General features: G+C 37.1%; 1 protein-coding gene and 1 long non-coding RNA gene across 3 annotated transcripts; both read right to left on the bottom strand.

Annotated features, from left to right (window-relative positions):
- Positions 1-1,023: 1,023 nt before the first annotated feature.
- ankdd1a (ankyrin repeat and death domain containing 1A) lies at positions 1,024-26,652 on the bottom strand. Of its 2 annotated transcripts, none has more exons than XM_067401121.1 (15): positions 26,475-26,652; positions 26,058-26,161; positions 24,398-24,496; positions 21,060-21,158; positions 20,705-20,809; positions 19,794-19,892; positions 14,712-14,810; positions 14,539-14,637; positions 14,330-14,428; positions 5,451-5,549; positions 5,251-5,349; positions 4,954-5,049; positions 4,650-4,851; positions 2,911-3,042; positions 1,024-2,253 (listed from the first exon to the last, which is right to left on the bottom strand). In XM_067401121.1, the coding sequence occupies exons 1-15, from the start codon at positions 26,512-26,514 to the stop codon at positions 2,165-2,167; spliced, it is 1,560 nt and encodes a 519-aa protein (XP_067257222.1). In that variant the 5' UTR covers positions 26,515-26,652; the 3' UTR covers positions 1,024-2,164. The 2 variants fall into 2 exon arrangements, with proteins under 2 accessions (XP_067257222.1, XP_067257223.1); XM_067401122.1 differs by having other exon boundaries at positions 1,027-2,257.
- LOC137030683 (uncharacterized) lies at positions 7,142-10,007 on the bottom strand. Its single transcript, XR_010896458.1, has 3 exons — positions 8,684-10,007; positions 7,974-8,051; positions 7,142-7,157 (listed from the first exon to the last, which is right to left on the bottom strand). It is a non-coding gene; the product is annotated as an uncharacterized lncRNA (long non-coding RNA).

The raw sequence follows: 26,652 nt of genomic DNA, 5'->3' as shown, positions 1-26,652 counted from the left end.
AATCCTGACAATGTAAATATTGTGGTATTCCGCCTTTCCTCACTAACACGCCCCCAGCTCATAAAAATCATGCTTCCTTCACGTGCTATTTTCTAATTCCCACTTCAGAAGTCGTGATTACGAGCTTGTTATATTCAAGTGCTTTGTTGTCGGAATGAACAGGAATCATGGAGGACACAACGTTTATTCTTACCTATTTATTGGAAAAAAGTCTTATTAAAACCAAAATTATACTATGTGTCCCATGCAACCATTCACAATGCTATCTAGATAGTCCGCTTGCTGACGATTCTGTAATTTCAGTCACTGTTTTCACTGTGTATGAAACATACAATACGCTTCAAAGGATTACTCATATATGTGCACTACATTAATGACAAGACTAGAGGATCTAGCTGTTGTGGGGGGAAAAACTAATAAATCATAGCCTACCTGTCACAGCAGTAGTTCTCCCCTCCACCATATTTAATGTTTCTGGTATGCTCATCTCGTATCAAAATTATTTCCGAACTTCCCAGTGGTAAACACGACATCAGAGGGCATTCATGTGCAATTTTTATCTAGGAAACTCGTATTCTGATAGCGCATGAAGGCAGCATTAAAGAAAATCCCGAGCTTCCCACTGGTATTTACGACTTGGTGGCGTTCATGTGCGTTCAACTCTATTTTTTTACAGTCTATGGTTCAACTCCTAAATACTATCTTTTCGACCTCCTACATCTGTAATTTGGGTTTGTGTACATAATGGCATTTGTACTACCCAAACCACAGGTGTCTGCAAATTTACATCTTCCCTCAAAAACATTTTCATACGTCAATATTAACTTTTAACAAGACCTGGAGACCTGGGCTTCAGTTCAGTAATGAATTTCCTGTTCACAATCCACTAAAACACTTACAAAAGCTAGTAGCCACAACAAAGATGCAATTAAAATGTATTAAACAACAACGCTAGTTATGCTGCATTCTGCCAATACTTTAAAACAAGTACACTTACAAATCAATCAGTTTCAGTGAGTCTTGCACTTTTGCAATCTCGTTAAACATCACAACCAACATTTACATATGTTACTTAGGCAGGCTGAACATATCCAGAATGTTTGAATAATTAAATACATCTGCATTAGGGCTGGGTATTTAATCAAATTTCATGATTTGATTCTATTTTGATTCCAATCCGCAAGCTTGAGATTCTATTCAATACAATTTGATATCGCTTTGGATATATATATATATATACATATATATATATATATATATATATATATATATATATATACAGAGAGAGAGAGAGAGAGAGAGAGAGAGAGAGAGAGAGAGAGAGAGAGAGAGAGAGAGAAAAGAAAAAAATCTCTCTCAATGCAACCCCTCCTGTTCGAACCGCCAGCTCTAAGCGGGACTCGAACCCGGCAATCTGTCACGCCACATTTCATAATAAATAGGCATAATTTGAAATCTGAGACTTTGTTTTATATGCAAGTAACAAAACACAAAGCTTATTGGATGAGAGGCGCACAACAAATACGGCTTAGTGAATGATATCAAAATGAGAATGATTAAAACTGAGAAATCAGTATTGTTAATCAAGCCATAATTTGCATAAAATACTGCAGTGGTTTATTCTCTTAATTTCATACCACAATCTTCTTTTTTTGTCCCACAATCATATAACAACGTTTGCACAATAAACAAAAGTTCAGGCTTTTCAGTCTGGAGAATCCCATAATCAACCAGGAGGGACTCAAACAGTTAGACACATTTAAACACATAAAATATCTTTCCCAGTATCCTGGGTATTGCATCTGTGTTAGCATTAGATTTGCTTCTATTCTTAAAAATAACTATTATAGCAGAAAAACTGCTTTTACAAATAAATAAAGGACAGAAAGACATGCAGAATGAATCAGAAATTCATAAAAAAATCTTCTAGCTTTACCAAAACGTTCACATTTTGTGAGTTTTTCCACAAAGAAAAGTAACAATATCTGGATGCAATTTTTCTCAGTGTTAATGGTTCCACAGAAACGTGTCGTTTCAATCCAGAGTCTGGTTTGCTGTGAATAAATGCTCTTGTTGTGAACAGGCGATGTTTTCTTCTCAGTCACGTCACTGAGGTTGTATTTGTGCTTCTTAAGTCCTCTGTGTTTCAAAAGCAATCTCCAGCTCAATCCAGGCTTTTCTCAATGACTCTCTCTTCACATTGCAGAGCATTTTTTAACAGAAGACGGATCCGCATTTGCCTGCTGTCGCATGCTTTCTTTTTGGAAGAAAAGAAAGGTATTAAAGAGGGAAGGTGAAAGACAGTGGAACTTTTAAAAATACAGTAACACTTTATTTTACATTGTCTTTTGTTACTAAAAAAAGTAATTACTACAAATTGTGCTTAATTACATGCAACTATCTCTAAAACACGCCTTAATCCTAACACTATGGTAAGTACATGTAGTTAATTATTATTACTCAATACTTAAATGTAGAATTGCACTGTAACACAGACACCTTAAAATCAAAGTATTCAATAGCTGTAAATCCCAGAGAGTTTCATCGCTGCCTACAATCTTCTAAAGGTGTAATCCTAGTCAAAATGCCATGTAAAACGTCCTTACATGTCTATATTTTCCTGTTTAAGTTGTTAATTCTTGTCAAAAATAAGCTACAAGTGGGGCAGATTTAGTTCAAAATCAAAAATCTAACCCAACTGGAAACCTACTAATAAATGTACTGTATTAAAAATCGACTTTGCACACAAATTCACTACAGTGCATTCTGGTATTGCCTTCCAAAAAGACATGGAATTACTCCTAAAAGATCATCTGCCACATCTTTTAATGCACATATGATGCATTAAAATTCTGTCTAGATGTGTTTTGGAACAGACCTGATACACATGAACTGTAATGATGAATTCACCTGCCAGATCGATCCTTGAGATTCCCATCAGACCTTCGTACAAGCCCTTGATGGGGTTTTCTCCAGCGGTGATCACTCCGTGCAGCCAGATGAGCAGCATTCTGTGCCCGTGCTCCTTGTAGCTCTTTGTACCTTTTAAAGTTCAGAGCTTGTCATCACTATGGCAGATATTAATCACATCAGACACCTGCCTCTGATCCTACAACAATGCATTACGTCTAGGAAAATGGTGCAAATTAAAGGCTAGTGTAGCCAAGTTTCTGTAATCCATTTAGCCTGAGTAGTAGTGGATGTCTATTTAAAGGTGCCCTAGAATCAAAAATTGAATTTACCTCAGCATAGTTGAATAACAAGAGTTCAGTACATGGAAATGACATACAGTGAGTCTCAAACTCCATTGTTTCCTCCTTCTTATATAAATCTCATTTGTTTAAACGACCTCCGAGGAACAGGCGAATCTCAACATAACACCGACTGTTACGTAACAGTCAGGATCATTAATATGTATGACCCCAATATTTGCATATGCCAACCCATGTTCAAGGCATTAGACAAGGAAAGGCAGTTTTAACGTCTGGATCTGTGCACAGACAAGGTAAGCCAGCAAGAACAACAGCGAAAAATGGCGGATGGAGCAATAATAACTGATATGCATGATATCATGATATTTTTGATTTTGATTGTCTTTCTAAATGTTTCATTAGCATGTTGCTAATGTACTGTTAAATGTGGTTAAAGTTACCATCGTTTCTTACTGTATTCACGGAGACAAGAGCCATCGTTATTTTCATTATTAAACACTTGCAGTCTGTATAATTCATAAACAAAACTTCATTCTTTATAAATCTCTCCAACAGTGTAGCATTAGCCATTAGCCACAGAGCATAGCCTCAAACTCATTCAGAATCAAACGTAAACATCAAAATAAACACTGTACTTACATAATTCGAAGCATGCATACAGCATGCATGACGAACATCTTGTAAAGATCCATTTGAGGGTTATATTAGCTGTGTGAACTTTGTAAATGCACTGTAATATAGTTGAGAGCTCGTGTGGCACGCGAATTAAAGGGGCGGCGCGCTGCCAAAATCAGTGTATAGTTAATGATGCCCCAAAATAGGCAGTTAAAAAAATTAATTAAAAAAAATCAATGGGGTAATTTGAGATGAAACTTCACAGACACATTCAGGAGACACCTTAGACTTATATTACATCTTGTGAAAAAGCATTCTTGGGGACCTTTAAGATTCCAGACCTCATATATTTAGAGACAATTTGAATTTTTGTGCATATTTTCAAATTAAGATATTTGGCATTTTCAGGCAAACCATATGTTTGGTTTGAGAATATGCACAATTTTTCTTTGATTGTCACTTTATTTTCAATCCCGTTGTGCTGCGACATTTCATAATTTCTTAATTTAAATAATATTTTTTTGTATTAAAAAAAATCAGAGCATTTAAAAGTTTCGGTTTGATCCGATTTTGAAACTAGTCTCTTGTGCTCACCAAGGGTGCATTTATTTGATTTATTATTTACTCCAGTCTTAAGTGTCACATGACATAAATGACATAAATGTCTTTACTGTCACTATTGATGAATTTTAATGCTGAATTTTTTTTTTTAATTTTTATTACATTTTTAAAAGCTTTAATTTTTTTTTTTATATATGTATATATATATATATATATATATATATATATATATGCGTCAGATCACAGCATTCGATGGCATACCTGTCCACTGGTGTTCTATGGATCGAATATGTGCATCAGAGAACTTCCAGTGCCGAGCCAGTGTTTTCCACTCGCCTGGTTTGAGATACTTGCTGGAAAGTTTCCATAGGACGGATCGGATATGTTGTGTCTCCTGTTGATGGTCCTGCTTAAAGGTAAGACTTGTTCCCACCAGAGAGTCAGAGTCACACGTCACATTTTCCTGGAGGGCAAATTAACACATTAAAAATAGCACACAATCTTTAATTATGATAGATAACAAATAAGACTCAAATAATTTAAGCCTAATGTACATTGAACATACCTTTTCCCATTTGTAAAATCTGTCAGCTTTGATAATCATATCAACAACATTCACATGGCTGGCTCGTGCTGCAACATCAAGCGATGTCTTCCCCTGCTGTAACATTAGAAGTAAACATCTTCTGTTTAATTGTTTGTTTAGAAATGTATTTGAATATGAAAATATATCATCCACACCCAAGTGTATGAATAAATATATCATCCACACCCAAGTGTCTTTTGTTTTAACTGTTTGATCAGAATTGAATTTAAATGATAAATATTGTCCACACCCAAGTGTGATAACAGGAAATTGCACCTTGTCGACTAGATTGAGGTTGACTCCAGAAATCAGGATCATCTCAGCGATGTTTTGCCGACCGTGTTCTGCTGCAATGTGCAAAGCAGTTTGAAGCCGCTGTAAGGAACAATTGTTGATGAATGAATTAAGAAATCGCTTTCTAAATCACTGAAATCATCACTGTTTGCATTTGTAAATGTGAAATGAACCACACTCACATTGTCAAAGATGTCCAGGTCGCATCCCGCATTTATAAGATCCTTCACTATTTCTGTGGAGTTGTTGAGTACTGCCAGGTGGAGAGCTGACATATGTTGCTGGCAAAGAATAACAAAGTACTAAATGGCAGCATAAATGGCGCACTTCATGAGGTCAAAAAACTGTAGTCTTGTGATATCTTTTATACTTATTTATTTGAGATGTTTCAACACCTGATTCACTAATTATGTAAATCAGATGATAAATTCGCAAATACACACACAAAATTAGTGTTGAGCATAATTTGCATGGCACAATTCCCCATCACATGTTTTCACTAATTAGAATCTCAATCACATTCTTGCATCTCTGTATTTTATCCCTAAGATGGGAGTGTCTATTGTCTGGATGTGGGCATTATGGAATGTGCTCTGGATGAGCAAATAGCACATATATATGCTGTAAATCACCATGCGTTATCGCTCTATATCAGCACGGCTGTGATTCGGCCATAGATACTCACAGCGTGCTGATATACAGCCATATTGCATGGCTACTCGTGTAATATTGCGTTTGTACAACAGTTCGATGGCACAAGTGTGTAAATAAATAAGAAACAACAACAGAGTGTCATTAAAACCCTCTTTTGTGAGGAACTACTTCCTTCCGCCACGGATTCAAATCTCAAGTTGACAGTTTAATAATTGAGCCCAAGCCTCCGTTACTAATTCTAAAACGTCACTTTAGAACTACGAAGGAATGTTAAGTCGATTCATTGAAACTCACTGTAACATGAGAGTATTATGAGAGAGAGATCGCCTGAATGAGTGTATTACCTGCATCTAGCTGATATTCTTCAGGTCATTCTTATATTTATAATCACAAAATCAGTTTGAATGTCCGCCGAGAAAGCAATATCTTTGTCCTTTTAACAGTTAAGGGGATTTCCCATGACAGCGTTATTCAATGCATTTGTCAGTTGCCTTTTATTGTTTACAACCTTGTTTCAGTCCCTTTCAATATAAAAGTCTTTGCTACTGACTCACTCATAAAGACAGTCTTTGCTGCCATTTAATGGTGTAATAACATAACTTTCACCGAAGTCGAAATCACAATCACCAATGGGCCCTTTCTCAATACCAAAGGCATGCTATTTATGTAAAATAATATTTATTGAAAAAACATTTAAATAAACTATAAGAAATTGTAGTCTGCCTCGACCCAGATTCCACTCCAAAGTATAATTTAGAATAAGCTCATCCCCAAAATGGCTTAATTATCATAGAGAAGAAGAAAGTCAACTGGTATATTGTTTATGTACCATTTGATTGATCAAATCCTGAGCAAATGGTCATCAATTGTAGAATGGGAATGGGTGTGGGACACAGAGAACCAGTAGGTGTCATCAACTTCATTAACATACAGACCACAACTGGTAAAACATGAGAAACTTCATTTACATGAAGAGTGGTAAACGGTAAACATGTTAAAAGGTTTGAGATTTGGATGTTCTGGGTTCATGATGAACCCAAGGTGCTAAGTGTACTTTGTCACTGCTACGCTGCAATAAAATTCTTCATAGAGATCTTCAACATCCTCATCATTTTTTCTTACATTGGCGAGCCACCCAGCGAGGGATTTCCAATCAAGTGGGGAAAGGTAAGAAAAAGCTGTTTTCTTTCTTTTACGCTGGTTTTTGTCAGGGAACCCCCTCGTTTAAAAAAAATCTAGAAAGGAAATTTTAAGGACAGAAAAGAATTTAGTTTATTCAGTATTAGCAGGAGGAGTTCTTAAGCCTATTCTATACAATTTTGTTTAAGATTCTAACGGAACTGAATCAGCCCAATGGCTAGAGTTGTATTGGAATTGTTGTTTCTAAAGTAACTGAAACAAAGTGCTTGAGTTTAAAGTTTCTAAAGTAAATGAAACTTGGTGTTAGTCTCTTATAATTCTGTTAAGATTCTAAAGTAATTGAATCAACCCAACGCATTGTGGTGGCAGAGTTGTATTAGAATTGTTGTTTCTAAAGTAGTTGAAACAAAGTGGCAAGTTTCTAACGTAACTGAAACTGAGTGTAGAGTTGTTATAATTCTGATGAAATTCTAAAGTAACTGAATTGACCCAATGCAGTGTGGTCAAAGAATTATTTCTAACAGTTATTTGAAAGAATAACTGAAGTGCAGTGCAGGGAGTCTGACGCACAGTGATTCTGTGAAATTTAAAACAATAACCCGAAGCAGTGTGGTTTTGCCCAACATACTGAGGCATTGTTTTAAATTTGATAAACTGTTAAGCCGAACTACTGTGGCTAAGTATGTGGTTTTGTCCAACTTACTGTGACAGTATTACATGTAGAGTAGTTAGATTTAAGGCCAGATGGAGTTCATTTGTGTCTGAATTAGACTAACAGTTATCTTAAAGCAACTAGATAACGTATAGTTATTGAAACAAGACATTGTGAATAGTTGTTGAATTATCACAGTTCAATAAGGTCTTGAAAATGGAAGAAATTATCATTAAATACATAGCTAAGCATGGTTCACCTGGAATGTTTGATGGGATAGAGAAGGCAGATGATCACAATTGGGCTATGGGTCAATTCAAAAATTCCCCCAAAATACCTAAGAACAAAGAAGGAAAAATTGCTAATGCACTTCAAGTAATTTTTGCTTCATACAAAGTAACTAGGAAGAAAGTAGATGAGTTAAAAGCTGAAAATGAACAACTCGCTGTAGGGGTAATTTCTACAAAAAATTACCTAGCTACTGAAACGATATGGAAAGAAGAAAAGATCAGAATGCAGAATGAGATTGCATTTCTTAGAACTAACAATGACATGCTTAAATCATCTGTGGAAAAATTTGCCAACACTTTGGAGGAAACCAAGGCAGCTTGTGAGTTTATGATCAAGAATGACATAACTGAGAAAATCACCAGTAAGACCTTGTTAGGTGTCACATTGTCTATCCCAGTTCCAGAAAAGCCAGATTTGCAGGAAAATAGCTCTGAAGGTTTGGAAAGAGATTTTCAGTCATTCAGTAGTCAAGACTCTGATTGTACAGTTAGATTTCCCATGGCACCAGTTCATACTACTACAACTATGCGTGCTATTGAAGGAAGGGAAGAGCAAATGACCACTACCATGGTCAGAGGATTTAATCCAACTGAACTAGAAACTGTGATCAAGAATATTGGGAAATTTGATCCTGCTAAACAAGCTCCATTAGATTTTCTGAAAAACTGAGATTTCAACCTGGTCTCATGACGAAAACAACCTGGTCTCATGACGAAAACAACCTGGTCTCATGACGAAAACGTACCTGTGGGCACCGGTGAGTACATATCGCTGCAGTTTCGCTCTGAAATGTCCGCTGAGCGGCGCCAAAAGCGTGTTTTCTTTTTTTTTTTGCCGGAGCAGATAATAGGGTGAATGCGGTACGTTTTTATGACATTGCTTTTTAGACGAATCGCCGCGGTTCTCGATTTGACATTTGCGCTCCGTTGCGTTTTAAAATAACTTCCCACCAACACTACGCCTAAACCTACCCGATAGCGTTAACAAAAGCAAACGCGACGTAAGAAGCATCCGTTTTTCAGCTCGTTTAGATCTCTCTTTGAGCTCTTTTTTTGCTTTTTTTTTTTTGCCGTCAGTTGCCTTTCACGGGATTCGTACCCAGGCAGGGGGAGTTGACTCCTCGCCGTAAGTCCAACTCCGTATCGGCCGAGCTACCGAGCAAGCTTGGTCGCGGCCAAAAAAAGCGAAACCCGTAGAGCCGGAAAGTCCAAAGTACGTTCGTTTACAAATCGGGCACTCCGGTCAGATGCGTTTTGAAGTCGTGACATGATATCGCGCGAGGAAATGCCAAAACGAGTCTTTACGAATCCATAATCCGACCCCGGCCGTCATCCAAACCGTGCGTGAAAACGAGCAAAAGCGCTTATCGACGTTTTACCGGCCTCTAGCGTTCGTTTCTGTTGGAAACTGCAACCAGACGTACGCACCGGTACGTAATGTTGTGTCTCGCGAAAACGTGCCCACTTGTACATCTCTCCCATGAGACCAGGTTGCGAGATTTACCAATTTACAGACAGTGATGCATGTGTTTTGTTAAGAATGTGCTTGCCTTACACTTTGTCTGGAGCCTTTACTCAGAAAGTAAAGGACAGAACTGCTAATAAGTCAGAGAGAAAACAGGCACTACTTGAAGTTTTAGGTGTGACGTCAGTTAATTGGGATAAAATATCTGAGATGCACATGAGAAAAGGGGAGCACCCAGCAGCGTTTTCAGAAAGATTATTGGAGGTGCTTAAAACTTTCAGTGGCAATTCAGATATTACTAAGAATGATGTCAGTTTCACGTCTGCCTTGTTTAACAAATGTGACTCACTCATTCTGCTGTGTCAATGTTTGTGACACCTCTCTCTGAGTATAATGACATTATTGCTAAAATGACACAGTTCTACAACAATAATGCAAATGCAAATAGTCAAATGAAAGATGCCAAATCTAGACATCCAGTTGCTGCCTTTGGCAGAAGAGAATGTTCTGGATTATCTGATGGTTTACATCATAGGACAAGGAGATTTGCAAGAGTAAATTCAGAAGGTGTTATTCTTTGCTATGCATGTGGAAAAGCTGGTCACATTGCTAGACATTGTCAAGACAATGAGAGACCTCATCAAAGCTTTGTCTATCATGCATGTGGAAAGCATGGTCACATTGCAAGGCATTGTTTGCAGAAAAGGAGGAAAAATCAGGAAGTTGTTTATTTTGCATGTGGAAAAGCTGGTCACATCATTAGACATTGTCAAGACAATGAGAGATCTCTTCAAAGATTTGTCTGTCATGCGTGTGGAAGGGATGGTCACATTGCAAGGCATTGTTTGCAGAAAAGGAGGAAAGATCAGGAAGTTGTTTGTTTTGACACAAGGAAAGAGTGTGTCACTTTTCACATAAAAGAAAGGTGGGCTATCACGATTTGCTTAAGCAAATAGGCAATATAGAAACCCAGTTGGCACTGTTGAAAGGAAATAAAGAAGAAGACATTCACACTTTGCCTGACAAATCACTGCATGAACGACATGACTGTAACTCAGTCACAAGATGAGTGATATTAATTAGATGCTGATATTAATTAGAATTGTTTTATGATAGTAAACATTCTTTTTGAAAATGTGCTACTATCAAAAGGGGGGTGATTCTTTATAATTTATGAAAAATGTTTTATTGGCACTGATATGTAAATGTAATTTATAAGAACTGTTTTAATGGCATTCATTTTAAAATGAATTTAAGACATTACTGATGTTTGATGTTTTGAGATGAAATGTCTGTGACTTTGATGTGTAAATGTGAAAAGATCCTTGTGGGGGAAATGGGGGGGGGGGACCTTTTCTGATTATTGTTTCAGAATATAAGCATCGAGATGTTTGTCTGAAATGTGAAAACTCCTGGAGAAAGATGATCTGATCGTTTGAAGGATGAGAAGGCCAGTTGAACCAGTGGAGCCATAGGACATTCTCAAGAAAAAGAACAGTGATCCATGATCCAGAAACCCAGAGATTCCAGACTTGCAAGATCCAGAACCCAAGGCCTAAAAGTTCTAGAAACCCTGCAATCCACCATGGGTTGAATGGAACTGATGGAGTGACACAGACTCCAACAACAAGTGACTGCTTCTTCTAGAAGGACTTATGATCCAGGTGGAAAAGAATGGACAATGAGAAGAGAAACAAGAGGAGATCAAACAGCTTCAGAGACTACGGACAGACGTCCTTCCACCTAGATGGAAAACAAGTGGGCAAAAGAACATACCCACACTAAGAAATGCACAACCACAGACTCACTGCACATGACACTAGAATGAGACAAATATATGCATACTTTGATGCAGAGAATGTAATTTTTGAATGCTGAACACACACATGTGGATAAAGGATGTCCACACTGAGAAAATGGACACAATGCACAGGACAAAATGAAAAAGCACACGCACACACACATTGTCTATTGATTTTTGATTAGAGTTAATCAAAACTAAATAATTGGCTATTATTACTGATGCAAAGGAAAGATTATGAAAGCCCAACAAGGTTTGAAGAAAAAAAAAAAAGACACGATTTTGGCAAAACAAATGCATGTCGGAGACTTAGCTATTGCCTATTCTGCCTTGTTATTATGTTTAAACGTCAAATTGCAAATAACTCAAGGACACTCCCACTGGCTGTGATGGTCCTTGAATGTCTTCTCACCCAAACCCAAGATGTTTGTATTTCATTTTGTCAAATTTTAGAAGAGTCTCTTTGATAATTCTGCCCAATTGGATGGAGCTGTAACCAGTGTGCATGAGGTGATGACCCAATGACAGGTAAGATTCTCCTTTGGCCAGCGGAGGACAACCTAAGGCACCGCCACTGGGCACCTGCCCAATAGAGAACGGGAGGTGTAATCTGTGAAAATGGAGTGGTTGTGATGCTTGTTTTGGCCCAAGAGCATCAAAGGGGGGACTATAAGAAATTGTAGTCTGCCTCGACCCAGATTCCACTCCAAAGTATATTTTAGAATAAGCTCATCCCCAAAATGGCTTAATTATCATAGAGAAGAAGAAAGTCAACTGGTATATTGTTTATGTACCATTTGATTGATCAAATCCTGAGCAAATGGTCATCAAGTGTAGAATGGGAATGGGTGTGGGACACAGAGAACCAGTAGGTGTCACAACTTCATTAACATACAGACCACAACTGGTAAAACATGAGAAACTTCATTTACATGAAGAGTGGTAAACTGTAAACAGGATAAAAGGTTTGAGATTTGGATGTTCTGGGTTCATTCCGACTCAATGATGAACCCAAGGTGCTAAGTGTACTTTGTCACTGCTACGCTGCAATAAACTTCTTCATAGAGATCTTCAACGTCCTCATCATTTTTTCTTACAAAACCAATTAGCCATTATAAAAGTGTATGTCTGTACAATAGGAAATAAACAAGCAAATGTTTTAGTCAAAAGTACAAACACAGCACTAGTTATAGTACAGGATTTCAGTCAAATAAACATATAAAGTTATGAAACTTAACTTTGCATTTATAATTTCAGTTTACAGCCAAATGATCGTCGAAGATCGTCGTAGCACAAAATTACAATCCAATCACACAATTCCTTATTTACGTGCAGTTAGTGAAGGAGGGATAGGCGGAATTGCGCTGAATAACACACAACAAAAGCGCTCAGTCGCGTGCGCTCGCTCTCTCTGTCGCGCCCGCGCGATCAGTTCTCCTCACGCCTGAATAGTCAAATACACGTGCACACAGATGTCTACATGTCCATCGTGTGGAGTATCTCGCGTGAATACAGTCGGTTATGGCTGAACAGTCGGTTAAGTGGAAGTAAACAGGTGGGTAATAACTGGATATGCATCAGTTACGTCCATGCATTCAGCAGCCCAATTAAATAGGCCTACCTGTCTGTCATTAATGTTAATCAAACAACAAAAGATGTTAAATAAATGTAGGCTATACACTGTAAAAAATTACCGTGATTTTAACAGTAAAAGACTGTAAAAATGCTGCGGTGAAAAACTGTTAATTGGTTTACAGAAAGTTTCCGTACTATATACGGTGAATAACTGTAATAGATCTAACGGTACATTTAATGTAATTTTACGGTAAAATACCGTTAAATTCACAGTTTTTGGAAGTGAAAAATAACAATTCATTGTAAAATTTACAGTGAAACACCGTATATTGACATTCCCACAATTCCCTGCGTGACACTTCACATTTGATATATTTTTGTTGAAATAACTCTGTTTCTTCTTAGTTTTTCTCATTTTTTTCTAATCAGTTATGTACATTAGGTTTTTATGTTACATATAATGTTGTTAAATTAATGTTTATTGCATTTTTAAAATTTCATGCATGTTACCATGATGGTGTTTAGTGTGTGTGTGAATGACACTGTGTGCACCTTCTATATGTTAGTGTTGTCCTTCTCAGCTTGTGATGAACTTTGATTCATCATGTGACTCTTATCACCACTGTGTTTGGTGACTGTCAGTGTATTATAAAGATACAAAACAGATATTAGGACTTCATTAGGTTGGTAAATGCCAGTGAAAATGCTGAGTGGCTAGTAACTTTGGAAAACCACTAGCCACAGTGGCTGGTGAGCAAAAAAGTTAATGTCAAGCCCTGATTATACCTCATGTTTAAACACTATCTACATAAGAGCCAGCAGCAAATTCCCGAAGGACTGGCTGAGATGAAGCTGTTCTCGGCGGGTACACGAGCACTGAACGATCGCTGACGGCCTGGAGCTCACATCTCCGAAAGCGTCTTAACAAAGTGAAATAGTAAAATAGGTGCTATGTTTATATATGAGTCACATATCTGAGGTCTAAATAACTACATTCATACTCTTGTGTCTGTGACACAACAACTGTAGTATTTATAAAATTATGGTGTTTGCTTGTCTGCCATGACACTTGCTGTGCAAGCGGAGTGAAACAAACAGTGAAACGGTTGCTGTGATGATACTGATAGAATATTGCATGGCTGGAAAGACCTCTCAGCCAATCAGATTTGAGAACCAGAATGAACTGTTGTATAAAATGTTATAATTATGTTTATAATTAAGGGAAAGAATTTTTTCATATGATTTTTATGATTTATTCTTTCTAAGTTTTTAAATCATCAACTGTTATTTAACACAGAATGTTGGCAAGAAGATCTGAATCCATAATGAAGGCAGTATAACAAAAAATATACATTATGCATCTGCCAGATACTTAATTTAAAGTGACAAACATTCTCTCCTGCTCTACAGTAAATGTTATACTTATTGATAGCTTTTAAAAAGCAAGCATGTTGGACTGTTAACTGATGTTTTTTAGGACTCACTGTGTCTACTGAATCCAGACTGATCCCAGCCTGTATCAGCAGTCTGACCTCTTTGCCCGAGCCATGCTGGGCCACCAGATGAAGAGCCGTTTTGTTGCTCTATAACAAGAAACACATTACCATGTGCTTTAATTTGCTGTACTGAAAACAAGTTGAAAATCTCATTAGTTATGATGAAGACTGCAGATAAAATAAAACATTGTACTCACATGAGTAAGTTCATTGACATTGCATCCAGCCTCCAGCAACAGTCTGATACACTCATAATGACCCCCTTCAGCTGCCAAATGTAAAGCCGTCATGCCGTCCTGATGAAAGATCACAATGTGAAGCAAATAAATACTTCAAACCAAAAAGCTCTTACAATTGGAGTGAGACTTACAATGTTTCTTTCATCAATGTTCTCCCCGGTCTCCATAATCTTCTGTAGGACGTCGCTGTGGCCTTGCTTAGCTGCCAAATTCAGTGCAGTGTTCTCCTCCTGCAGTTCATGAACATCATATTAACACTGCATCACACATGACACGTCTCTGACCTCATATCATCACCACAGTGTCACACCACTTAAAGGGACAGTTCACCCAAAAATGAAAATGATCCCATAATTTACTAACCCTCAAGCCGTCCTAAGTATATATGACTTTCTTCTTTCAGACGAACAGAGTTATGTTAAAAAATATTCTGGCTCTTTCAAGCTTTATAATGGTATTGAATGGGGCTCGAGATTTTGAAGCCCAAAAAAGTGCATCCTTCCATCTTAAAAGGCCTTGTGAAGTGAAGTAATGAGCTTTTGTAAGAAAAATATCCATATTTATAACTTTATATACTATAATCACTAGCTTTGTGTTTGACTGAAAGAAGAAAGCCATATATCCACCTATGATGGCTTGAGGGTGAATAAATAAAAGGGTGAGTACAGAATAATTTTCCTTTTTGGGTGAACTATCCCTTTAAGTCTACAGCTTTCATTTTGGTCACATTAGCAAGTTTGGCACACTTTGATCTCTACTTTGGCATTTTGCATATAAACTCAGCAAAAAAAGAAATGTCCTCTCACTTTCAGCTGATTTTCCTTCCAGTAAATGTCTTAAAGTGCCCCTATTATGCCTTTTTTAAGGTTCCTAATATTGTTTTGGGAGTCTCCTACAACAGGTTTAAATGCATGCAAGGTCAAAAAACACTTTCGTCTTCTCATAATATACAGTTAATTTCACATCAGTTCACCAAAGATTGGTAAACGATTCGTTTGAAGCAGTTCAATGAATCAATCTTTCTAAACCCCTCCTTTAAATGAGCTTACACTGCTCTGATTGGTCAGATGGCCCAATCCTTTGTGATTGGTCTACTGCGCGCACTGCACGCCCATTACCATACTGAATGACAGCTATCAATTTCGCAAGACATTGAATACAATGTATGGACAGAAAACGTCTGAAGTAGTCAATCAACCAGAAACTGATTTGCAATCAAGACTGGAGTACGACGTTTCAATATAATAAGTGTCACCTTAGTTTGCGTTATTTATAAGACCTGATAGCAGCGTCACTGTTATACTTTATGTAGGTGCACCAGTGGGAACTGTATCAGAATGCCAAGCGAAGCTGAAAACCTCTAACATAAGATAAACATTAAGGCCAGATGTGTACACAGACTTTTTCGTCATAACTATTAACAAAGAAAAATGTCTATATCATTGTTTGACATTACAATGAGTGTTTACTGTTTACAGAGAGAATACTTCAACTAGTTAGCGTGGACTAGCATCTTAACATCCTATTACAATACAGATAGAGCTCCTGTAATAATAAAAACGCAGAGGAAAAAAAATGTTTGTTTTACAGTTATACAAGCGGACCGGGCCCACAGCTAATATGTTGTAAACTCCCATGTTAGACGAGCACAAACGTGAATAGCTGATAATGCATTAAACAACAGTCGTGCTCCATCTTTGATCACTACTCCAAGTAATAAGACAGACAAGCTGCATTAATCAACACATTTTTAGACAATATTGGACCCACATCTGAATAGCAGAACTACAGAAACGTGAGTTAGCCGGTTAGCAAGAGACATACAGACGAGGATGTACGTTACAAAGCATAACATACAAAACTACGAATCTTAAACGATCGATAGAAAATATAAACATCAATTATTAATCATACTTACAGGTTGAGATTCAGAGGAGAAAGCTGGTCCAAATAAACTGGGCATTGATCCATATTTTAAGACCAAGCGTTTTGTGAATCCTGCGTTAAAGCAGAACAAAGTAACTTTTTTTACCTTCATAAATAGTTTTCTAAGTCCTACGATGGTTAATTGACTTGTAGTTTGAGGCGAGCACTAACCCCCTCTGGCACGTCTACGCCAGAAAACAGCACTTGCAAGTCGAGCTGCACCGACCCGACACAATCTCGCCTCATGTTCACGCTCATGCGAGAGTGACAAAATGCTTTACGGTAATTCAAAAACAATGTATATATTATGACTTTATAAGACAATTTCGAACATTACCCACCTCCATCGAGATTTCTTATACTGTATTTGCAAAACTACTGTGCTGGTGAGCGTTGTAATCGTTGTAGTCCAGAGCTGCGCTTGGAGTATTTACGACAGTGTGATTCACTGAAGGAACCTGTAGGGGGAGCTTCGCAAATCTTACTGAGTTCCGCTTTAAACTCCCCGAGGATTGAGAAGCAGTCGACAGTAAAATGACGGGAACACAACAAAAGAGTGTACTGCTGTGGTATTGTTGGAAAAATTAATTTCCCCTGGAGTCTACGCACGCAATAAGTGGGTGGACAATTTGCTAATGCTTCATTGTGACGTCACAATGAAACGGCTTAGGATTCGTTTTACAAATGACTCGTTTAATTGACTCAGAGTCGACTCTTTCTTTTGAGAGACAATACCTATATACGGTGACCTTTCAGATTTAAAACTTTGCAGGATGTTTTCATTCACTACATGAAAGGTAATTTTCAAAAATCCATAATAGGGGCACTTTAACGTGTAAATATTTGTGTGAACATTAAAAGATTCAACAACTGAGACATAAACTGAGCAAATTTCAAACACATTTGAGGAACAGAAATGGAATGAAGAGTCCCTGAACAAAGAGGGGCTATTTATTGCTCTGTTCACATCTGCAGTACTCACACCTCCTGCAGCAGGACTATGGCATATTCACACAGGTGATCAGAGACCCTGGGCATCTTTCTTCTGGTTGTTTTCAAAGTCAGTAGAAAGTGTCCTGTATTACTGTACCTGTGACGTTAATTGTCTACCACCTGTAAACTGTTAGTGTCTTAAAGGGGAATTTCACCGCTGGCAAAATGGGCTTTCAATACAACTTGGTTGCCTATGCTTGGTTTGCCTAAGGCAAAAAAAAATAAAATAAATTGAAAACAGAGAAAAAGTGCTGTTGTTTTCCCTTTTGCCAAACAGGTAGGAAAACTTCCAACACCCATAATGCACTGGGCATGTACTAGGCCACATGCAGTGTGCTATGGATAAGAAGATTCAAATACCATCTTGCTTTAGTAGAAAATACTTCTTTGCAAACTTTTAGTCATAACGGTTTCGACTTGTATTATTCCCTGGTGCAGGAATTCAAAGAGTGAGATATTTTCAGTTTCCAGTGAAGGATCCAGTGCATTGCAGACAGTGGATAAAGGCTGCAAAGAATCATAAATACAGAGAGAACGAAGTGGCGGAAAATCTGAACCTCCATGTTTGTAGTCAACATTTCAAATTGGATGACCACGAACACATTGTTTTAGGCCATTTTTACCATAATGCTGTTTAAAGAGTAAACAAAGTACGATAAAAAGGGACGGTTCACCCAAAAATGAAAATTCTGTCATCATTTACTCACCCTCAACAGTTTATGGACTCCATTGACTTCTATAGTGCTTTATTCCATACTATGTAATTAAATTTGGTCCATCAACTGTTTGTTTAACCATATTCTTCAAAATATCATCTTTTGTGTTCAGCAGAAGAGTTCATCACAGGTTTGAAACACCTTGAGGGTGAGTAAATGATGACAGAATTTTCATTTTTGGGTGAACTATCCCTTTAATAACCCTCCGTCAATACAAATGTCCATGGACGGGGATGGAAAAATGCATAAGTACTACAAATGAAAGCCCACTGAATGACGTGTTTTCTTTTGACTTTTGCTGACAAATAAACATAACTTTATTAACTCTGCCCTGATAACACATAGAAAGAGTAAACGTTGTTCATTTACATATACTACCAACACTGTAGCAATACAAAGCGGGTTAAAAATCGTTGAAGTTACACTTTAAGGACTGTTCAACATGTGCAATAATTGTTTATGGTGCACTGAACAAGCATGAAAAACATTGTTTAAAGGTGCCCTAGAATCAAAAATTGAATTTATATTGGCATAGTTAAATAACTAGAGTTCAGTACATGGAAAAGACATACACTGAGTTTCAAACCCCATTGCTTCCTCCTTCTTATATAAATCTCATTTGTTTAAAAGACTTCCGGAAAACACGCGGATCTCAACATAACACCGACTGTTACGTAACAGTCGGGATCATTAATATGTATGACCCCAATATTTGCATATGCCAGCCCATGTTCAAGGCATTAGACAAGGAAAGGCAGTATTAACGTCTGGATCTGTGCACAGCTGAATCAACAGACTAGGTAAGCAAGCAAGAACAACAGCGAAAAATGGCAGATGGAGCAATAATAACTGACATGATCCATGATATCATGATATTTTAGTGATATTTGTAAATTGTCTTTCTAAATGTTTCATTAGCATGTTGCTAATGTACTGTTAAAGTTACCATCGTTTCTTACTGTATTCACGGAGACAAGAGCCGTCGCTATTTTCATTTTTAAACACTTGCAGTCTGTATAATTCATAAACACAACTTCATTCTTTATAAATCTCTCCAACAGTGTAGCATTAGCCATTAGCCACAGAGCATAGCCTCAAACTCATACAGAATCAAACGTAAACATCAAAATAAACACTGTACTTACATGATTCGAAGCATGCTTACAGCATGCATGACGAACATCTTGTAAAGATCCATTTGAGGGTTATATTAGCTGTGTGAACTTTGTAAATGCACTGTAATATAGTCGAGAGCTCGTGTGGCACACCATTTAAAGGGGCGGCGCGCTGCCAAAATCAGTGTATAGTTAATGATGCCCCAAAATAGGCAGTTAAAAAAATTAATAAAAAAAATCTATGGGGTATTTTGAGCTGAAACTTCACAGACACATTCAGGAGACACCTTAGACTTATATTACATCTTGTGAAAAAGCATTCTTGGGCACCTTTAAACCCTTTACAGTAAAGTTCTTTACAAAATTATCTTTAAAATACAGTAACCTGAAAAAAGGATTTTTTGCTGAGTTTAGTAGTAGAGAAAATCTAATTAGCACACACTGAGGGGCGTCTGTCCCTCACCTTGTCCTTGAGATCATGAGCACAGCCCATACCGATGAGAAACTCCACCACCTCCAGGTGTCCGTGCTCTGCGGCTAAATGAAACGCCGTCTTACCTGACTGAAACAACAGATGGAGACACTTTAGAACGGACGTAATGAACTTTCCATAAATGTTTTACAACTGTTAACATCACATTTCAATGAGCAATAAAAAGTTTTGACAGAAAGCACAATGAAACTCCTCCAGAATGTTGATCATTTGATATTAATGATTTAATTTGCATCTAATAGAGCACAAATCTCATCATAAACTTGTGTAGCATAATTAATAAGTAACAACTGGAAACACTCAAATCTGTGTTTAAAGACAACATGACATCACAATTGACCCTGTTTACATTCATAATAAAATGCCCACAATCCATATTGACTTTTATTTTCTTCACCCCTGAAGGCAGAAAAATAATATTAGCGAATCAGTCCACAAACAAACAACACCTAATGGATAAAAGTTTGTCATGTCCATCTATCTCATGAATTACTCTGGACAAGAAAGAAGTCTTTTATGGAGCCATTAGTCTTTTGATGGTTGACAGCTGCTGTTTACTGTCTGCTTTTTAAGTCAACAGACCTCTTCCTTGAGACAATTCCTCCCTCAAAGTCATTTCTTGAAAATGTTTAACTGATATTTGCATGAACACTGTGCAGTCAACACAGTCATTATCACTATCACATGAAAAACAGCTCTCTTCTACTTTCAGGACTTGAATCAATACATCAATACAATCAATACATTGGAAAGCAAAACCATTTGGTGTCTTAACTTTGTTTTAGCATATATCAGCGAACTGAGGGTGCAGTTCTCTGTAATAAAAGACATTACACTTCAAGATCATAGGCATTGTGTGAGAAAAAAAATGAGATTCTCACCTTGTCAACTTTATTAAGCTGCACATTTTCCAGATCTTCCATGATGTACTCCAGAATACTGATGTGACCCCTCTGAGCAGCACAGTGCAAAAGATTCAAGCCATTCTGAGGACAAAAGAAATGAGACAGTTCATCACTGAGATGCATTGGAATTAGTGTTGAAGTCTGTATCTAGGCCAGTGCACAGTACAATCTCATTTGTGTTGGTTAGTGTAAAGGCCTTAAATGGCTTCAGAGCGTTCTTCATCAAGAGCACAGCCAACCGTGAGTGAGCAGAGCACATCGAGTGAGATGCTACCACTGTCTTCATATAAGATATCTGAAACTTGTCAAGGATTTTTACCAAGAGTCTTACTTTGTTTTCAGAGGTGAGCTTCGCCCCGATTGAGACAAGGATCTTTAGGATTGACAGGTGACCAAACCACGCCGCCAAGAGCAGAGCGTTCATACCGAACTGCAAAACAAGAATGTCTATACAGTCACATGACTTTTGAAGATTTAAATTAGCCTAAAGCAGGGTTATTATTATTGTTACTTAAAACTAAAATCATAAAAAAAAACATTTCCATTACTTCAATTAAAAAAACATTAACTGAAATAAAAAATAAAATAACTTATTTTAGTTTAAATTGAAATACTAAAAAAAAACAAAAAAAAAAACTAAAAGTTAATAAAAACAATACAGACATATTTCAAAAATAAAACAACCAAATTACTTAACCTAAAAATTTAATTAAATTGAAAGCAGAAAATATAAAAGTAAAATCTAATTCGAAATATTAACAAAAACTATAAAAAAAAACGAAAAAAGGCTAAAATAACACCAACCTAAATGGACTTTTTCTTAAAGGTGCAGTAAGCGATTTCTGAGAAACACTGTTGATATTTGAAATCAACCAAAACAAACACACCCCTCCCTTCATTGCTCCACCCCCAAAATTCACGAACACGTAATGCAAGAGTGGATGTCTCTTTATCATAGCTGAAGTGAAGCAAAATAATGCTTCACAAAAAATAAAGCAGCACACACTCAAAACCACTGAAAACAATGCAACCTCTGCGTCCATTTTCAGGCCTTTCCGCTTCAGTCTCTGCAGCTCTGAAAGGCTTTTCTAAATTAACGCGGGACCTAAAGATCTTACCTGATCATAACCCTTCTTTTTCCAGTGATATTCATCCGAGCTTTTATCTTTTTCTTTCAGCCATCTCTATTTCTACAGTCTTTCTTCACTCTCTCTCCTCCCCCATCATGAGTGGACACGCCCCCTACTGCTGATTGGCTCACTCTCTCTCCTCCCCCATCATAAGTGGACACACCCACCTACTGCTGATTGGCTCTCTCTCTCTCTCTCCTCCCCCATCATGAGTGGACACGCCCCCTACTGCTGATTGGCTCACTCTCTCTCCTCCCCCATCATAAGTGGACACACCCCCCTACTGCTGATTGGCTCACTCTCTCTCCTCCCCCATCATGAGTGGACACACCTCCCTACTGCTGATTGGCTCACTCTCTCTCCTCCCCATCATGAGTGGACACGCCCCCTACTGCTGATTAGCTCTCTCTCTCTCTCTCTCCTCCCCCATCATGAGTGGACACGCCCCCTACTGCTGATTGGTTCACTCTCCTCCCTCAGCATGAGTGGACACACCCCCTACTGCTGATCGGCTACAAGTGTGTTGTGCTGCTTGGTCCGATCCACTTTCAACAGCGTTTCTCAGAAATCACTTACTGCACCTTTATTTGATATTATTTGATAACATTTCCATTCAGGTAAAGTTCACCAGCAGCTAATGAACAGAACTGCATGTGTAGATCCTTCTTCCAGCAACAATAACAACATGAGTTTGTTTCCCAGGGAATTAACATACTGTATTGCTCGAATGTAGGGCCCTATGATTTCCACGATGCAGAAAACGCAGAATCCATTCATAAAAACGGAATTTACTATATAACGTGGTCACGGAAGTTGTCAAATTTTTGATGAATGAATAAAAAGCAGGTCTGTACACTTAAATTAAATCGCGATATAGACAAAATTCATCTTCAAAAGTCACTTCATCACTTCATCAGCATTTTCTCACTTTATTTGAGAAAATCTATCATCATACCATAAACACCTAAACACACAGTAACTCAAAGCTCTCGGTAACCCGTCAAAATAAAAGTTCGATTTAACTTGACAGAAACATACTGTTGTACAGTAGAATTTAGATACGTTTCAATGTAGTAATAATAATACTAACACCAATAGACTTAAAATTAATAATAATAAATTATTAAAACTATATTTTTAAGGAACAATCTCAGTTTTTCTTCCAAGTTTTAAACAGTAAAGCTCTGTTGTGCAGCACTTTGATAAAAAAGTTTAATTTCATGATTAAAAGATAAATTAATGTTATCCATTCATTTGATTGCCAGAAAAAATAAAATACGCAACAGAATTTCTGAAAAACAAAAAAATATAAAAAATAATGAATAAATTTGTTGTTTTTAAGAATTCAATTAATTCATTTTTGATTATTAATTTTTTATTTAACCATTAAAATCAAGTCCAAAAAACTTAAAATGGAAAAAAACGGAATCCAGAAAAATTAAAACGGAAAAAATGGAATTTTGAACAAAAAAAAAAAAAAAAAAAACGGAATTTGGGAAAAAACAAACCGGATTTCATAGGGCCCTACGAATGCACTACGAGTCACTCAAAATTGTCCACCAAATGCAAAAACGTAAATTAAAGAATCTAAACTGATTTTTACTTTCACAAAAAGCATAAGGAATGACATAGTGAGACATGTTATACTGCGTACTTCATCTAATATTTTTTCATATTTCAATTTTCTGTAAAATTTTATAAAATACAAACATTAATTATGATCTCAAATTACTTGAAGGACTGCATGGAAAATTTGTACTTTAAAAATTGTCACTCCACTCCAGACTATTTATGTGAAATGCAAGAACAAAAAGGTAATTAAAAAATGTTGACTATTTAGAGCATCTAAAAATATACACTTTCATTTATAATTTTACATTCATTTTAATCTCAAATTTTGATGTTTTTTTTAAAGAAAAAATATTAGTCAACTTCTTAATTATCTCTTGCATTTCATAGCCATTCTTTGTTGTTGGTGTGAGTTGGTGTAAGCTTGTGTGTACAAATTAAAAAATAAAGTAAAATTTAAAAATTTCACCAAATTTATATGGAATGACACTAAAATGCTTTGACAGACTGTAACTGGCCAGTTGACGTGACATACTATAACTGATCTAATTTCTAATTTAATTTATTTGACCAGTTATAGCATCTAAACACTTTTACTTTACATTGTATATAGAATTTAATCTAAAATTAAATTTTTTTTATAAAAAAAAAATAAAAAAAACTCACCCATCACTCACCCAACTACTCAATTATCTATAAATGTTTTGCCTTGTATTTCAGGGCCACTCTTTGTCTCCTCAGCTATTGTTGTTGGTGTAACAAGGTCATAGCCTCCAGTCATTTACATGGCCACATGGTGAATGAACAGCAGCCCATTAAAGATTTACCAAGTGAAGCAGTATGTCTCTTATTTGTGCTCATACATTAAATAAACATGGAACTCTATAAAATATTCAGCCTAAAATGAAACTGAATTTAAACATGTTACAGTTTGGCAGCGTTCAGACAGAATGCATGATTTGACACGTACGCTGTCCATTTCATCCACATCCATGTCATGGTCTAGCAGCAGACGCAGTGCCTGTTCACTGCCAGCTCCAGCTGCCCAGTGCAGGGCCTTACGGTCCATCTGTGAAATAAAAATTGATTAGCCATGGTTTTAGGTGGCAAATAATACTGTTGTCTGGGGTAAAATAAGGGTCATATCCTGTGCTGAGGACCACAACATGTGTGTTTCCGACACTCTGGTGTATAGCTGGGAAAAACAAAACATTCCAGGCGGAAAAATTGGCATGGTGAGTGGCAACATAACTTCCTCTGACACAGCTTCCTGTGCAGTATGTTCAGAATGCTTTGCTGTGTCACCATGGTCAGAAGTGTGCATCATAGTTTATCATTTGTAAGAACGTAAATATTCCAAACTTATTTTATTTTGGCCGAATCTGGTCAAGGAAACAAATTTTAAACATCCTAGGGCATTTATAAACATCTTTTACTAGAAGTAAAATGTCTAATATAATGTAAATAACCAACTGTGTATGTGTCAGTCCTAAACCAGTTCCTGTGGCATAACATTATGAGCACCTTCCTAATATTGTGTTGGTCCCCCTGCTGCTGCCAAAACAGCCCTGACCCGTCGAGGCATGGACTCCTCTAGACCCCTGAAGGTGTGCTGTGGTATCTGACACCAAGATGTTAGTAGCAGATCCTTTAAAGGGTTAATTCACCCAAAAATGAAAATAATGTCATTTATTACACCCGTAAGACCTTCGTTCATCTTCGGAACACAAATTAAGATATTTTTGATGAAATCCAAGTGAGGCCTGCATAGCCAGCAATGACATTTCCTCTCTCAAGATCCATTAATGTACTAAAAACATATTTAAATCGCCTCATGTGAGTACAGTGGTTCAATATTAATATTATAAAGCAACGTGAATATTTTTGGTTCGCCAAAAAAACTAAATAACGACTTATATAGTAATGGTCGATTTCAAAACACTGCTTCATTAAGCGTTATGAATCTTTTGTGTCGAATCATGATTCAGATCGCATGTCAAACGGCTGAAATCACATGACTTTGGCGCTCTGAACAGATGATTTGACACGCTGATTCATAACACTTAATGAAGCAGTGTTTTGAAATCGGCCATCACTAAATAAGTCGTTATTTTGTTTTTTTGGCGCACCAAAAATATTCTCCTCGCTTTGTAATATTAATATTGAACCACTGTACTCACATGAGCTGATTTAAATATGTTTTTAGTACATTAATGGATCTTGAGAGAGGAAATGTCATTGCTGGCTATGCAGGCCTCACTTGGATTTCATCAAAAATATCTTAATTTGTGTTCTGAAGATGAATGAAGGTCTTACGGGTGTAATAAATGACATTATTTTCATTTTTGGGGGAACTAACCCTTTAAGTCCTGTAAGTTGTGAGGTGGAGCCTCCATGAATCGGACTTGTTTGTTCAGCACATCCCAAAGATACTCCATTGGATTGAGATTTGGAGGCCAAATCAACACCTCAAACTCGTTGTTCTGCTCCATTCCAACCATTCCTGAACCACTTGCCGCCTAATATATCCACCCACTAACATGAAGAGATAAACAATGTTATTCACTTCACCTCTCAGTGCTAATGTCATGCCTGATCGGTGTATGTTTCTATTAATTCATTCAGTATACCTTATTTTTGACTTTGACGTCCACTCCTCTTCTTATCAGCTCCTCCATTCTGTCAGTGTCATTCCTCTTCGCAGCATCATGAAACTCCTTCTCTGAACAAAGCACTAGAGAGAAATGAAAGTGGAAGGTGTCAAGAGTTATATATGGTTTATTATACAGGTACAAACATGATGTCCCTTTTTTGTCGTGGGCAAATGAATAGGCTGCTACATATGAATACTATCAGTTAGAGAGCTGGTTGTACTTGACAGATCACCTTTAGTCTGTTATAGTAACATTTTTAATAGTAAATATTTTTAAATACACCACCTTCTCATACAAACAGCCACTGAATATATTTCTTTCTCACTTGCCCTAGTTTCTCTTCGTACCGCAGAACAACACTACTATTCTTTCACTTGACTGTTAAACACTCACATATATCGTCTTCAGACACCAGTCCGTCTTCCATCGTCATCGATTGATGGTGTGTTACGTCTCCAACATGCGCATCTTCTGATAAATGTCTACATTTTCATCTTTTGATGTGATGTTGGCTGTGTTTCTATGTGATCCTCGCTCAGCTCAAGCCTGCCGCTTTGGGAAATGACGAATC

This window comes from Chanodichthys erythropterus, chromosome 11 (genome assembly GCF_024489055.1).
Source record: "Chanodichthys erythropterus isolate Z2021 chromosome 11, ASM2448905v1, whole genome shotgun sequence".
Lineage (NCBI taxonomy): Eukaryota > Metazoa > Chordata > Actinopteri > Cypriniformes > Xenocyprididae > Chanodichthys > Chanodichthys erythropterus.
Note: the sequence above shows the minus strand (reverse complement) of the source record. Positions and strands in the feature narration are given on the sequence as shown.

Excerpts from the sequence above, each read along its gene's own strand:
- ankdd1a (XM_067401121.1), bottom strand. The coding sequence starts at position 26,514 with ATGACGATGGAAGACGGACTGGTGTCTGAAGACGATATAT. Across the intron at positions 26,162-26,474 it reads GGTGTCTGAAGACGATATAT|TGCTTTGTTCAGAGAAGGAG; the intron begins GTGAGTGTTTAA and ends ATTTCTCTCTAG. Across the intron at positions 14,429-14,538 it reads ATGTCAATGAACTTACTCAT|AGCAACAAAACGGCTCTTCA; the intron begins GTGAGTACAATG and ends TTCTTGTTATAG.